Source organism: Salmo salar, chromosome 05 (genome assembly GCF_965601325.2).
Source record: "Salmo salar chromosome 05, fSalSal1, whole genome shotgun sequence".
In the NCBI taxonomy this organism is placed as follows: Eukaryota; Metazoa; Chordata; class Actinopteri; order Salmoniformes; family Salmonidae; genus Salmo; species Salmo salar.
In genome coordinates this window covers 26673605-26689847 of record NC_138295.1, presented here as the reverse complement: position 1 = coordinate 26689847, position 16243 = coordinate 26673605, and the positions used below count along the sequence as shown (strand labels likewise).

At 45.0% G+C, this 16243-nt stretch overlaps 1 protein-coding gene across 2 annotated transcripts in view; it reads left to right on the top strand.

Annotated features, from left to right (window-relative positions):
• Nucleotides 1–15326, top strand: part of tapt1a (transmembrane anterior posterior transformation 1a) — a 38416-nt gene extending 23090 nt beyond the window's left edge. For both annotated transcript variants that reach the window (XM_014199265.2, XM_014199267.3), the window contains 6 exons: nucleotides 180–289; nucleotides 1319–1378; nucleotides 1497–1565; nucleotides 1833–1909; nucleotides 8463–8614; nucleotides 12752–15326. In XM_014199265.2, coding sequence (XP_014054740.1) covers nucleotides 180–289; nucleotides 1319–1378; nucleotides 1497–1565; nucleotides 1833–1909; nucleotides 8463–8614; nucleotides 12752–13062 — 779 coding nt within the window. In that variant the 3' untranslated portion in view covers nucleotides 13063–15326. The remainder of the gene's footprint in view (nucleotides 1–179; nucleotides 290–1318; nucleotides 1379–1496; nucleotides 1566–1832; nucleotides 1910–8462; nucleotides 8615–12751) is intronic.
• Nucleotides 15327–16243: the final 917 nt, after the last annotated feature.

The window sequence follows — 16243 nt, the reverse complement described above, 5'->3', positions numbered from 1 at the left end:
GATGCATCATTAAACCAAGGAATCATGAAATGTACAATTGAGTCAATTAAAAAGAAAGACCAGAGATTCAGTAAGATAATGAAACAATAGTGTACATTTAGAATTCAGCTCAATGTTCTTATCCACGCAGAGATTTAGTTTCACTTCACAAGTCAGTTGTCTTGTCTGTTTGTTTCCAGATCATCTCTGGGTGTTGTTACCCGACGTCTTCATGGTTATCGCCTCAGAGATCGCCGTGGACATCATCAAACACGCCTTTATCACCAAGTTCAACGAGATCACGGCAGATGTAAGGACGGATCACAAAGATGATCATTAATGATTTGATGTGGGAGTTCAATGAACTGAAAACAATTAATACAGTTCGCAGTTGCACACCAAGAGGGAACAGTGTATTTTGAGGTCAATCTAGGAAGTGAATTGAAACTCCCCATTCACAACAACAATCTCCATTAGGAATAAATGGCGCTTAAAAACAAAATCTTGAATGGGAATTGAATTAATCTACTGAATAAATTGATTACATTTCAACATAATTGACCTCAAACCTACGGAAAACACACATGGGTGTGTGACTGTGAAATGATGTTCACTGGAGAGGGTCTGCTCTGTTCAAGTCTGGAGGATTAGTTGGTTGGCCCTTGTTGGATTTCACGGTGGCTTAGGCAGCAAAAATAGCGTGGCACTGTTTAGCCAGTCGTCCTCACTCTGCTGTGTTCCTCAACCTCTTTGGCGTGCCGTGGTCTCCTCCCCTCCTCTGCCCTCTTTCTAAATCACAACACGTCACATTATGCCCCAGTAGGCCTACAGGGCTAGCACACCAAATGCCAGCCACATCCTCAGCCTCATCAACTGGATTATAGCTGCTCCATATCCCACCGTCAATCGTGACCCATTCCCAGCTCTTGTGTGGTGAGAAACCTTGCCTAAGACCCGAAGCTCGAAGGGCTAACACAGTCCTGTGGCGATCAGGCAACCCGGGTATGAATCCAGTCGGATACATTGGTCCCGTGACTCTGCGAGGAGGAGTTGGTCATAGGGGGGAGGAGTGTAATGGCGGTGGTTCGGGGAACCATGCTCGCGTGATAAGTAACCTTCCCTGAGACTTGAAAATGACCTAGGCTTCATTTCAGCCGGCTAACACGGTCTTCAAATCCAGTCGGTCACTTGTGGTCCACTGTTATCAATGTATTTCTCAGAGCCATAGCAGATGGTTACAAGCTTCATATCAAACATAACCATAGCGATACAGTGTAATAATAAACTATTAACTATAAGGGTGTATCTCTGATAATGACGTGGCTGTTTTCTTCCACAGGTATACAGTGAATACAGAGCCAGCCTGGCCTTCGACCTCGTCAGCAGTCGGCAGAAAAACGTACGTAGTAGCATCTCATGAACACGGTGATTAGGCATCCAGTTACATTATCCCTGCTGTTTTAATCAATGGGTTTTGTTCACTGGTGTAATTGATTCTTATTTTTGTCAATGGGCAGGCTTGCACAGACTACAGCGACTCTGTAGCCAGAAGAATGGGCTTCATTCCTCTTCCTCTTGCAGTCCTGGTAAGATCAGCTTTGTACAACAGTCCAGTGCAGTGTTACAATCGTAGGGGTATGTTGGACAGTGTGCAACTCGGCACTAATTATATGCTTTGTTTTATTGCTATCAATCAAGGAACAGTTCCTTATTGTATGAAATTGTTTATTAGTTTCAGGACAGTGTAGTTGACTTAGAACTCCATTTTGTTGTATTAAATTGACTACTTCCTTACCACTGTCACATGCAACAATGTTTCTACTGAAGCTTTTATTTTCTATTGTAATTGACAGCTAATCCGCGTGGTGATGAGTTCAGTGAATGTACAGGGAGCCCTGTCCTACTCCTGTCTGTTGCTCTTCTACTTGGGGTAAGACTCAAATCAAGTTTTTATTCTTTGTCATATATGATGATTTTCATTTACATAGCACCTTTTCCACCACGTAAATGTACTCACTTTACACATTTCCTAGACTAACTTGCTGTGTCAGTCATGCAATACAGGTAGCATTAATTGTTAGCGTAGTAGTCCCACTTTATGCAATGTGTATTTTCGTGCCAGTCTGATCCTATTGAGTTACGTTAGCATGAGCCTTCTGCTTGGCTTTGATAGGGCTTTTCTTTTTCTCACCGTGGGTATCAGGGATGCAAACTAGTGACCTTTCGGCGAAGTTCGCCGTTTTGAATCCAAAATAGGTGACCTACGTGAATCGTGTAGATCCGATGAAAAAAGTTTGGGAGGTGGTGGCTTTGGATCACTACTGGCTGTAAGCGAGCGAGTGATGCGCTTTAGTAAGCGAGCGAGTGATGCGCTTTAGTAAGCGAGCGAGTGATGCGCTTTAGTAAGCGAGCGAGTGATGCGCTTTAGTAAGCGAGCGAGTGATGCGCTTTAGTAAGCGAGCGAGTGATGCGCTTTAGTAAGCGAGCGAGTGATGCGCTTTAGTAAGCGAGCGAGTGATCGTTCACATAACAACAGAATGCAGCACGGGATTGAAGAGATTTGCTAGTTAGAGATTCAGTGAGGGCTCTGGAAAGACAGCAGTAGGGTGCAAAGGCAGTTTGTTAGTTACAGCAGCGCGTCCCTGAATGACGACGAAGAGGTAGATGAGAAGCCTGACCACGAACGGGGGTGAGAATGTGACGAAGCATACTTCATGACCTGTAACCGGAAAAACAACTAACAAGTGTTGTTAGCGTAAAGTATCTTGCTATAGTAGCTGGATCTAATTCTCCATTAGCTGGCCAGAGAAATGTTGAGCAACATTAGCCAATTTAGCTAATCAAATTATTGTGTGAAAATTAGCTAGCTAATAAAGTCCGACAGCTAGCTTGCTAAGGTTAGTAACCTAACCAATTCGCTATAGTATTAACTGGTATACGACTCCTTGTCGTTCCTCAAGTTAAAACGTGTTAGCAGTGTTGCCAACAAATTTTCCGGGTAAGTTGCTAGAGGCAGGTTGATTTGTTGCTAAATGACGTTGTGATGTCATTGCGTGATAACGTAAAACTGCGTCATTAGTAGAATACACAATAACGTTACTCAAATTGACTGGTCATCTCGGCCAAAAATATGATTTGACATTTGTTCAGGCACAGACTCCCACTCTTCTGTACTTCTGGCTGTATAATTTTGATTGAGACATGTTGATTGATGTTGTAAGTTCTGTTCAAGATCAAACATTCGTGACCAACTATATTCATTGGGTTTGGCTCGTCGAACCAGTGCTACTGCTGCTCCAGTCAGCCAAAAATGTACATTTACATTTAAGTCATTTAGCAGACGCTCTTATCCAGAGCGACTTACAAATTGGTGCATTCACCTTATGATATCCAGTGGAACAACCACTTTACAATAGTGCATCTAAATATTTTAAGGGGGGGGGTAGAAGGATTACTTTATCCTATCCTAGGTATTCCTTAAAGAGGTGGGGTTTCAGGTGTCTCCGGAAGGTGGTGATTGACTCCGCTGTCCTGGCGTCGTGAGGGAGCTTGTTCCACCAGTTTTGACTGGGCTGAGCGGGAACTGTGCTTCCTCAGAGGTAGGGGGGCCAGCAGGCCAGAGGTGGATGAACGCAGTGCCCTTGTTTGGGTATAGGGCCTGATCAGAGCCTGAAGGTATGGAAGTGCCGTTCCCTTCACAGCTCCGTAGGCAATCACCATGGTCTTGTAGCGGATGCGAGCTTCAACTGGAAGCCAGTGGAGAGAGCGGAGGAGCGGGGTGACGTGAGAGAACTTGGGAAGGTTGAACACCAGACGGGCTGCGGCGTTCTGGATGAGTTGTAGGGGTTTAATGGCACAGGCAGGGCGCCCAGCCAACAGCGAGTTGCAGCAATCCAGACGGGAGATGACAAGTGCTTGGATTAGGACCTGCGCCGCTTCCTGTGTGAGGCAGGGTCGTACTCTGCGAATGTTGTAGAGCATGAACCTACAGGATCGGGTCACCGCCTTGATGTTAGTGGAGAACGACAGGGTGTTGTCCAGGATCACGCCAAGGTTCTTAGCACTCTGGGAGGAGGACACAAGGGAGTTGTCAACCGTGATGGCGAGATCATGGAACGGGCAGTCCTTCCCCGGGAGGAAGAGCAGCTCCGTCTTGCCGAGGTTCAGCTTGAGGTGGTGATCCGTCATCCACACTGATATGTCTGACAGACATGCAGAGATGCGATTCGCCGCCTGGTTATCAGAAGGGGGAAAGGAGAAGATTAATTGCATAGCAATGATAGGAGAGACCATGTGAGGATATGACAGAGCCAAGTGACTTGGTGTATAGCGAGAATAGGAGAGGGCCTAGAACAGAGCCCTGGGGGACACCAGTGGTGAGAGCGCATGGTACGGAGACAGATTCTCGCCACGCCACCTGGTAGGAGCGACCTGTCAGGTAGGACGCAATCCAAGCGTGGGCCGCGCCGGAGATGCCCAACTCGGAGGGTGGAGAGGAGGATCTGATGGTTCACAGTATCAAAGGCAGCAGATAGGTCTAGAAGGATGAGAGCAGAGGAGAGAGAGTTAGCTTTAGCAGTGCGGAGAGCCTCCGTGACACAGAGAAGAGCAGTCTCAGTTGAATGCCCAGTCTTGAAACCTGACTGATTAGGATCAAGAAGGTCATTCTGAGAGAGATAGCAGGAGAGCTGGCCAAGGACAGCACGTTCAAGAGTTTTGGAGAGAAAAGAAAGAAGGGATACTGGTCTGTAGTTGTTGACATCGGAGGGATCGAGTGTAGGTTTTTTCAGAAGGGGTGCAACTCTCGCTCTCTTGAAGACGGAAGGGACGTAGCCAGCGGTCAAGGATGAGTTGATGAGCGAGGTGAGGAAGGGGAGAAGGTCTCCGGAAATGGTCTGGAGAAGAGAGGAGGGGGTCAAGTGGGCAGGTTGTTGGGCGGCCGGCCGTCACAAGACGCGAGATTTCATCTGGAGAGAGAGGGGAGAAAGAGGTCAAAGCACAGGGTAGGGCAGTGTGAGCAGGACCAGCGGTGTCGTTTGACTTAGCAAACGAGGATCGGATATCGTCAACCTTCTTTTCAAAATGGTTGACGAAGTCATCCGCAGAGAGGGAGGAGGGGGGGGGGGGGGAGGATTCAGGAGGGAGGAGAAGGTAGCAAAGAGCTTCCTAGGGTTAGAGGCAGATGCTTGGAATTTAGAGTGGTAGAAAGTGGCTTTAGCAGCAGAGACAGAAGAGGAAAATGTAGAGAGGAGGGAGTGAAAGGATGCCAGGTCCGCAGGGAGGCGAGTTTTCCTCCATTTCCGCTCGGCTGCCCGGAGCCCTGTTCTGTGAGCTCGTAGTGAGTCGTCGAGCCACGGAGCAGGAGGGGAGGACCGAGCCGGCCTGGAGGATAGGGGACAGAGAAAATCAAAGGATGCAGAAAGGGAGGAGAGGAGGGTTGAGGAGGCAGAATCAGGAGATAGGTTGGAGAAGGTTTGAGCAGAGGGAAGAGATGATAGGATGGAAGAGGAGAGAGTAGCGGGAGAGAGAGAGCGAAGGTTGGGACGGCGCAATACCATCCGAGTAGGGGCAGAGTGAGAAGTGTTGGATGAGAGCAAGAGGGAAAAGGATACAAGGTAGTGGTCGGAGATTTGGAGGGGAGTTGCAATGAGATTAGTCGAAGAACAGCATCTAGTAAAGATGAGGTCAAGCGTATTGCCTGCCTTGTGAGTAGGGGGGGAAGGTGAGAGGGTGAGGTCAAAAGAGGAGAGGAGTGGAAAGAAGGAGGCAGAGAGGAATGAGTCGAAGGTAGACGTGGGGAGGTTAAAGTCACCCAGAACTGTGAGAGGTGAGCCATCCTCAGGAAAGGAACTTATCAAGGCGTCAAGCTCATTGATGAACTCTCCAAGGGAACCTGGAGGGCGATAAATGATAAGGATGTTAAGCTTGAAAGGGCTGGTAACTGTGACAGCATGGAATTCAAATGAGGAGATAGACAGATGGGTCAGGGGAGAAAGAGAGAATGTCCACTTGGGAGAGATGAGGATTCCAGTGCCACCACCCCGCTGGCTCGATGCTCTAGGGGTATGCGAGAACACGTGGGCAGACGAAGAGAGAGCAGTAGGAGTAGCAGTGTTATCTGTGGTAATCCATGTTTCCGTCAGCGCCAGGAAGTCTAGGGACTGGAGGGTAGCATAGGCTGAGATGAACTCAGCCTTGTTGGCTGCAGACCGGCAGTTCCAGAGGCTGCCGGAGACCTGGAACTCCACGTGGGTCGTGCGCGCTGGGACCACCAGGTTAGAGTGGCAGCGGCCACGCGGTGTGAAGCGTTTGTATGGCCTGTGCAGAGAGGAGAGAACAGGGATAGACAGACACATAGTTGACAAGCTACAGAAGTGTTGTTTCTTGTATTATTGTCTCTTGTGTCTTTAGAGAACTGTTTCACTTTGATGTCCTTTTTCTTCTGTCCTGATTTTCTCTTTCTTTTCTTCTGTTAACTAGATATTCTTTGTTGTTCTTCGTTAGCTAGCTAGCTTCTTCCAAAAGAGTCCCTAGCAACAAAAATGATTTGCCATTTGCTGAAATTGCTGCTGCCTGTGCACGAGCTGAGCGCCTGCTGCTGACGTCACTCACAATGCACTTTTGCAGCCAGGCACGGGGGTTGTGACAGAGAAAATCGTGTTTGTGTCATTTAGAGGGAAAATGCATGCATTTTAGCGTTTGAGTCACCTTTCAAAAGTTGCTAAAAGTTCCAAATAAATGTTTTAAAGTAGCTAAATTTGTTGCTAGGTGCTGTTTGAATTTTTTTTGCCAGGGTAGTCTGAAAAGTTGCTAAATCTAGCAACAAAATTACTAAATTGGCATCACTGCGTTTTAGTTGCTTACTGGACCCTGGCAATCTGTGTGAAATGTTAACTAGCTAACGAACTAACTACTGTGTGAACTAATGTTTTCCCTATACAGCATGTGGTTAACTTTCAGAATGATAAAATTGGGTAAAAATGAGGCTTTGCTTATTAAACAAGTGGATTCAGGGATCAAGTGTAGCTGGAGCTGGGCCTGACTTATGCTGGAAAAAATAGAGGTTAAAGAAACGACACACACTTTGTCTTTCAATACAGTGAATAGAAAGGGGTATGCCAGGTGTACTCTCTGCCTGAAAGAGATCAATTATGCCAGCAAAGGGTATCATGCTCTGCTGGCACATTGTACAACAGATGTTCCACAGGCAGAAAGTCCACAGGCAGAAAGTGTACAATGTATTATCGTGCAGTGTAGCCCAAAGATATTGCTTTTGTTGTTGAACTTTATATTAACCCTTTTGTGTGAGTGAAGGGGGTTTATTAAATGTTTTACTCAGTTCATGTTATTTTTGCACACATGTAGCCTTGTGCACTTGACCAATGTCTACTATAGTGGCCACTATAATAGAGCAAAAATAGAATGCCTGTTTGTTTCATTCTATTTCTACTTGAGATGTTTTTTTCTCAAGTGCAGTATTTAGATGTGTGTGTGTGTGTGTGTGGTCACAAGCGTTCTATTATAAAGGCTGTCATGGCAAACTGCAATATTAGTGTATTGTTTTTTCTCAATACTTGAGTGTCATTTAAAGTAAAGTCTAGGCAACAAAAAACATCGGGTTGCTTTCCTTGCATGTTTTAGCTGTGAGTTAGTTTCACATTACCCACTTTTATTTTACACACAGAGACTGATCATGTAGATCATATTCTTTTGTTGTTTAATTAGTTAAAACCTACATTAACCCCTAGCAGGGATTTTTTGCGTGTTTCAGAGAGAAAAAAAAAAAGTCACCTTTTTGGGCCCTCAACAGTTTGCATCCCTGGGGTATAGACCACTGAACAGTTATCCTGAGGTGGAATACAACATTGTCATCGCCAGTGCCCACCCACCCACCCAAACCCTCTGAGGGCGTTTGGTCCACAGACATAGATGTTGCTCTCTCTCTCCATCGGATTTCAAATGCATCACAGGCTTCAGATATGCAGAAGCCTAGTGTGTCCTAAAGCTGTTGGTTAATGATGACCTTTTTTGTCCATGTACTGAGTCTTATAAAGCCAATTACTTTGTGTTCGTGTATTTTTGGGGTGCCTAACTTTAATTTTCCACAGTAAAAGCCCTTCATTCTCAGTGTGGGTAGTATGGATACTTTGTGGGTAATGTTGCTATTCCCTAATACGGTGAGATTTTGAGCTAACCTTTTGAATTGGCCATTTTTAATTGAATATCAAATATGTGCCAAAAAGGCCATACCAGTATACCTTATCTGTATTTAAGTATATAATCAAATCTAGACCTGTCCACAATGAAAACACTCAATGACTACAGTATTCTGTTCTTGTGGGCAAATGACAAATAGTCCCCTTCACCTTGGATAGCATTACTAATCGTCTTTTCCCTCTGTAGAGTGGCGAATATCATTACTAATCCTCTTCTCCCTTTGTAGAATGGTGAATATCATTACTGATCCTCTTTTCCCTGTGTAGGATGGTGACCCTGAAGGTGCTGAACAGTATTGTGCTACTAGGGAAGTCATGTGTGTATGTGAAGAGAGCCAACATGGAGGACAAACTGTTTGAGAGGCCCTCCACAGCCGCCCCCGGGAAGACGCCTAGTAGAACCAGGAAAACATCCAGAGGTACTGCCCCCTCACGTACCCAGTGACAGACAATACCCTAGTATTACCCAGCGACAGACAATATCCTAGTGTTACAGGTACAAACCTTGCATAAGACCATGAAGACTTCCTGAGCTAATGCCTAGGGTTTTGCTCAGTGTGCTAACACACTATTATGGCATGCAGGAGACCCAGATTCGAACCCAGTCAGTCACATACAGCCTACCCAGCTTCAATAAGACACTTGGTTACATTAAATTACTTATTCTTCTTAGCAATCCCAGCTTGCCAAACCCAGCCTCAAGCGAGCAGATGCGTATTCAGTCTCGGGTTAATTGAACTCCCGCAGTGCCACACACACACACACACACACACACACACACACACACATACAATCTCTGTCATCCACATCGAAACTGCTATTGAAATTTGATGCACGTGACAGAGAACTTGTTAGTTGTGTGTTTCTGCGTGCGCGTGTGTGTGGATCTTCAGCGTGGCAGACGAGCCTGCTGCGCTAAGCTGAGAGCATTAGAGCGACAAGCGGCGCCACGTCGTCACTTCAGAGATCTTCCTCACTCCTGTGTTTATACAGAACCGGCATTTTCAGAGAAAAGATTCAGTAGTACAGTATGTAAAGCACCAAACCATATCATGTGGGATCAGAAGGTCACTGAAGCCTGAACGCTTCCGCTGCTATTCTTAATTAGCCCATCTGTAACTACTGTACTCAACCCGGCTGTCTCTTCTGGGCTGCATTCATAAGGGCAAAATGTTTTGGGTTGGAAAACAAGCGTCTCTTATTGGACGAGTTCAGTATTGCACGGTATACTGGTACCACGGTAATATCATGGTACCAAAACGTCAATATAGAATACCCTAGTACAGTCTCATGTGATGCTACCGATCTAAAGAACCAACTGGTGCCTGTTATACAATGTTTATAAAGTCAGTTTTGTTAATACATTTAGTAAAAAACATTAAGCAAAAGCAACTAGTCTCTAGTATGCGCCAGTCCAATAATATACACTTCACTTTCATGCACATCTCACGTGTGGCAGCTGTGATCAGCCAGCTGCATTCTCTCTGTCCACCCTACTAGCCATCACCCACCTGCTTCTCTGTCCACCCTACCAGCCATCACTCACCTGCTTCTCTCTGTCCACCCTACCAGCCATCACTCACCTGCTTCTCTCTGTCCACCCTACCAGCCATCACTCACCTGCTTCTCTCTGTCCACCCTACCAGCCATCACTCACCTGCTTCTCTCTGTCCACCCTACCAGCCATCACTCACCTGCTTCTCTCTGTCCACCCTACTAGCCATCACTCACCTGCTTCTCTGTCCACCCTACTAGCCATCACTCACCTGCTTCTCTCCGTCCGCTCTTCCTGCTCATCTGTTCCTCCTCAGATTTAAAAACTAATTTAGCCGTGATGGCGAGCAGGGATGCAGACCCCAATGAGTCTTCTGTTCTAACACTGGAGCAGCATCAGAATGAGCAGCATCAGAATGAGCAGCATCAGAATGAGCAGTGTAGATGCGTTGTATAATTTCATCACCTGGTATAACAGAGCACAGGCCAGTCTGAGTAGGCTTTGCAATTGCAAGTTCGCTGTCACGCAGCCTAGGAGTGCCAGATTGGAAAATGGACAGGCATGCTTACAGCTTTACAGCCAAAAAACAACAGCGTGTCTCTAGGCGAGACAGTTAAAAAAAAAATGTGACCCATTTTACCAGAGCTACCTTTTTTTCTTCTTCCTGAGCCATTTCGCGCGTATTTTATAAAATTTCACAAACCATGTCACAGGCCGTTTTAAACTAATCCCGGGTCGCTAATTGGTGGTTTGATATTAACAAACATCGTTCAGTCATGTTACCTAGCTAGCTAACAACCGGTCAACTTGAAAGTCTAGATACATTTGATTGGTAAGGAAAGAAAGGAAAAGGGTCTGCTACTCATGAGATGTACTTCAAAGGTAGGATTCATATAGGCCTAATGTAAAACTAAACTGTATAAAAAATTACAAAATCTGTCTCTTTCTGCTGCTCCTTCAATTCTTTTTGTTGCCTAACGTTTTTCAAGTTGGGAGGGAGAGGGAGGAATGCGGAGGGGGACGGAGGGAGAGTGTGGGACGGAGACTGAGGGAGAGTGTGGGACGGAGAGTGTGGGACGGAGAGTGTGGGACGGAGACTGAGGGAGAGTGTGGGACGGAGACTGAGGGAGAGTGTGGGACGGAGACTGAGGGAGAGTGTGGGACGGAGAGTGCGGGACGGAGACTGAGGGAGAGTGCGGGACGGAGACTGAGGGAGAGTGCGGGACGGAGACTGAGGGAGAGTGCGGGACGGAGACTGCGGGAGGGAGGGAGTATGCCTTTGCTAACTGAAGAGTAAAGAAGGTTTTCCCCCTACTGACCCAATGACATGCAGACAATTATGCCTTTACAGTATATTCCTTCCTCCCATTCCTCCAGCCAAATCACAGGTAGGCCTTTGCAAATATGAGCAAATCAGTCATTCTATGCAATATTCTACTAAGTTACTACAAAATGTGTTGTATTGACCAGAAATGGGAATATCAGTGACAGATTTTTTGGGTAGCACATGTGAATAACATTTAGAAAACGGAGACGTTTTCTAAATGAGGGAGCGTGCGGGACGGAGACTGCTGGAGCGTGCGGGACGGAGACTGCTGGAGCGTGCGGGACGGAGACTGCTGGAGCGTGCGGGACGGAGACTGCGGGAGCGTGCGGGACGGAGGGTGCGGGACGGAGGGTGCGGGACGGAGGGAGACAGAGAGTGGGACAGAGGGAGACGGAGAGTGGGATAGAGACTGCGAGAGGGAGGGAGTATGCCTTTGCTAACTGAAGAGTAAAGAAGGTTTTCCCCCTACTGACCCAATGACATGCAGACAATTATGCCTTTACAGTATATTCCTTCCTCCCATTCCTCCAGCCAAATCACAGGTAGGCCTTTGCAAATATGAGCAAATCAGTCATTCTATGCAGTATTCTACTAAGTTACTACAAAATGTGTTGTATTGACCAGAAATGGGAATATCAGTGATAGATGTTTTGGGTAGCACATGTGAATAACATTTAGAAAACGGAGACAGGGGTGAACAGGATGCTAGGTCGCTCTGAATTTTCCCCCAAAATTGTACTACTCTATCATAATACTTGGCCTGGTATCGTATCATTAGTAAAATGTTTGTATTGTGGCAACACTAGTCCCTCCCTATTTCATTCCGTTTGGTGCCTAATGAAGACCTTGGAGAAATGGGTTAGTTTTAGCCCACAGGTTCCAATGGATGCCTTACCATACTAACAGACTGGTTTGTCTCTCGTTCTTCATAACCATTTGGATGAAGATCTAATTGGAGGTGCCATATGTCTGTAGGTCACTGTCTGAGGCAGAGAATATACTGATGAGCAACTGTGGTCTCCCTCACGCTGTGTCATGGAAGCTTCTGGTGAAAGCATATGGCTGGTTGAGGAAAGAATGGATAAAGACCACATGCGTGTTGGTTATACCACGGGTTCAGTACCACAATGCGTTTTTTAAAGTAGATCTACTGTATCCCCTTGTGTTGTTGCCTGTAAAGGAGCACACATTTATTTCATGCAGTCTGCTCGCCTGGTAAAGTCTAATTTGCAACCCACTCTTTTTTTCTATGCAAGTGAGGCATGTCAGCGCCCTGGGCAAATGGCTGTCTCCGTAGAGTAGTAACCCATGTGCTGATATGCTGCTGCTGCTTCACTCAACTTTATTTGAATATATCAGAGGTCATGAATTATTCTGTTTGGCCGACCAAACTTGTGTACGCCATTTACACTGCATACTGGTATTTAAGGCCAGGATTAGTGGAGCTTGTGAAATCTACTGGTATTAATGTAGATGTCTCTTTGACCCAGCGATATATATAGTAGGAGTTTTCATTCCTATAAATTAATTTAGTTGGTTTTCCTGTTTATTTTGTATCTCTACAGTCAAATCTAATAAAAAATTAAGTTTGCAATGTTCTAGTTTACTTGCTTATTATCTGTAAGTGTGAGTGTTACTAACTTTTCTCCAAACCTGAAATTACCAAGTATTGTTCATGTTTGTGTTAAATCTCTCTGTCTCTGTCTGTCTCTCTGTCTGTCTCTGTCCCGTCAGGTGATCCGTGGTCCGAGCGGTCCCCATCCAGTCCTTCCTGCACCTCCATCACCGCCCAGCCTACCCCCACTGCCAGCCCCACCCTGCGGCCAGAGACCGTACCCCCTCCCCCCACTACTTCCACAACCCCAGCCAGCCCTCCCATCCCAGAGCCAGACCCGGACCCTGACACCCTCACCACCTCGCCCCCTGCCACTCCTGAGCAGAAAGAGGAGGAAGGGATGGAAGGCACAGAGCAGAAGCATAGGACCCCTAAAAAGGACCTGCTGGATGTTGACCGCTTCACTATATGCGGGAACCGCATCGATTAACCCCTTCTATTGACCCCTCCGCAAAAAAGTGATAATCACTCAGGAGAGGCGGTGAGCTGGACGCACGCCAGCACTTCGGCTCTCTGGGCCAAAGCCAGCGGAAGCAACATGTATTTATTGAGCTAGACAGACAGTAAGTTATTGCCATACAGTAAGCTATTGTGGACTCTGGGACTGGCTGTTTAATTAAAGTCGACCTGTTGTTTTTTTGGGGCCCGACAAAGAGAACTAAGTCGGTTGGGTGACGGAAGAATGTGAGCGGTATTGTTGTTTCCATGCCAACCCAGTCGTGCGCCTGTGTGTGCGTGTGTGCGTGCACGGACACGAATGTGAAACATGAGAAATGGGGCCTCTTCTCAGATAAACATCCAGCAAAAGATGAACAAACTAAAATCAAACTGCAAATGAGGTTTCTGGATCATTATGGTTTACAGGAAAACAATACCATGTTAAATTAGTTATCTGTCAATGTTATACTGTTTAATATGGACATATTAGATCGAAATGACTGAAATTATAAACTATTTGCTCATCAAAAAGCTTTACCCGAATAATTGGAATTTAGTGTTATGAAATATCACGTTTGGTACGACTTCCATTTGGTAGTGTGAAGAACATGTATACATGTGACTATTTAGAGAGCTTTCTTTTACAGATATTGTAATATCCTTCAGTTTGATTTAAAAGAGCCAAGGGTACCCTTCATTTGATGGTTTTATGTTCGCCATTACCACAATTATTACACATATTTCCTTTGGGGCGGCAGGGTAGCCTAGTGGTTAGAGCGCTGGACTAGTAACCGAAAGGTTGCAAGATCGAATCCCCGAGCTGACAAGGTAAAAATCTGGCGTTCTGCCCCTGAACAAGGCAGTTAACCCACCGTTCCTAGGCCGTCATTGAAAATAAGAATGTGTTCTTAACTGACTTGCCTAGTTAAATAAAGGTAAAATAAATAAATAAAAATGGTGGAACGTTCATAATAGCATTTTATGATGACAATAATCCCTATTTTGCTGTATTCTGGGTTGTCAAACCTTTGGGGATTTTTGTTATGAATGTTGCACTGATGTACCGTATTGTCTTAAATATGCTACATATGACAGGTTTTCTAGCTATTTCTCTTCATTTCACAGTCATGCAATGTTTTAATGTTTACTTCCTGAGCATTTCAGAAGCAATATAGCCGAAACATAGTGCATATATTTTTGCCCATGCTTTTTTAATTCAGTTATTTTACCATGCCTTGAGGGAAGTTGTTTTGCTTTCATTTGGCCTTTTGTATTTTATTGCTACCGTTAATTACAAACTCACTGGTATTTTTGCTATACCAGTGGCCAAAATGTATATTAGACAGGCCTGATTCTGATTTGGTGCCCATCTTATTAGAATGTGATAAGTGAAACATAATGTTTTATTTAGTTACCATATTGTATCATTTTATACTATATTTAAACACCTGGCCATAAGGTTACAGCTGCTGTGCTTATATGTGTTGGGAAATGGAAGCCACTGAACCTCAATTGAGTAGAACAGAGTAGAAATCAATAAATGATGCAAAGTGACATAGCACTTCATTGGTCTTGCTGTTTAGGGTCTTTAGGCAACACTTTACATGGTGTACAGTATGTTAGCACAAGCAGTTACCACTGCTCTCTGTATTCCAAGTAAAGAAACAAGTGAGTGCTTACTGTAAATGGTACGTACCAGGGTTGGGGTCAATTCCATTTTCAATTCAGTTTGTTCATGAACTAGATTGACTGAATTGAAAACAGAATTTAACCCAACCCTGGTAAGTATTGCACAACCTTTACAGGATATTAATGACAGCTATGTTTCCTCTGGTACGGTAGGTACTCTAAGCCCTATGTAATGTAAAGGGATGCCATATTTTTCTCGCTATTATGAAAATATGTAAAGTGTAACATACTCACGCATATCAGCATTGATCATACTTTGTTTGAAGAAATAGCTGTTTTTAATGTTCATTACCATTTGTTATAAGGAAGATTGTTCTATTTTTGGAGCTGCCAGATCAAATCAAACCCAATTCACATGTGCTGAATACAACAGGTGTAGACTTTATAATATTTGATAGTATTTTGCGCATAGAACTTCCACAGAACCATCTCCAGGGGTTTTGTACTGTTCTGATGCAATGATGGAAAAACTGTTCACTTAATCTCATCTGTTTGGTTCATAAGAACTTCACCGTGATATGAAATGGCCCTCTTTTTGGGGTGATGATGAATAAAAGTTATTTTGTACTTCTGTTGTCATTGTCCAACATGTACAGTTTGAGGGGTGATTCTCGCTCTCTCTCACTGTCTCTCGTCCTCTCTCTCATTTCATCAGATGATCCAAAGCCTGAGTTGAGCACCTCCACTCATTCCTGCTCCTCCATACTCCCTTCCTATTCTTCTGTTACCAGCAAGCCCCTGTAGAGGTTTACAGTTGAGGTAAGCTGACTGTCACACTCACACCAGTAATGATCTTACCTCCTACAGAAGAAGAGGGTGCTGACTCAGACAGGTAGTGTAAATCCACCCTCAGCCAAGCATGTATGAGAGGGCTAAGCGTCTTACCTTGGAGGCTGAGCCAGCCCATGCCCTCTTTCAGGCTTGAGGTAAGCAGTCCTCTGGTAGTGGTCTGGCTGGAGCAGGACAAGTGATGACAAGGTATACGTATAATCTCACGCTAGAGCAACCCTAGTCCTAGACCAGGGGTCATCAACTAGATTCAGCCACAGGACAATTTTTTTCTTGAGCGGATGGTCAGGGGCCAGAACTTAATTACAAATAATTTGGAGACAGCAAGAAGACCAAACAGATATATTTGACTAAAACGATCATTTCAATCCTTACTTCCATTTGTATACGATCACATCTCTATTATGCATGGTAAAACTTTGGACCACAAAATTCCAAACACTTGTAGCTGATTTTCTGATGTTTTTACAGTCCGTTTGTTTTCAACAATAAAAAAATATGCAGTTTCTTTTTTTTTTTTTTTTTGCCTCAGAATTTGGGGGGACAAATAGCTGCTAGTTGGAAACCTGTCTGTCCTAAAGTGTGACTGTACAAGACTAGTGGACTCAGCTGTGACTGTACAAGACTAGTGGACTCAGCTGAGGTTAGGCTAATGTTCATCATATGAAAACAACTGCACACAACGATTACGGATG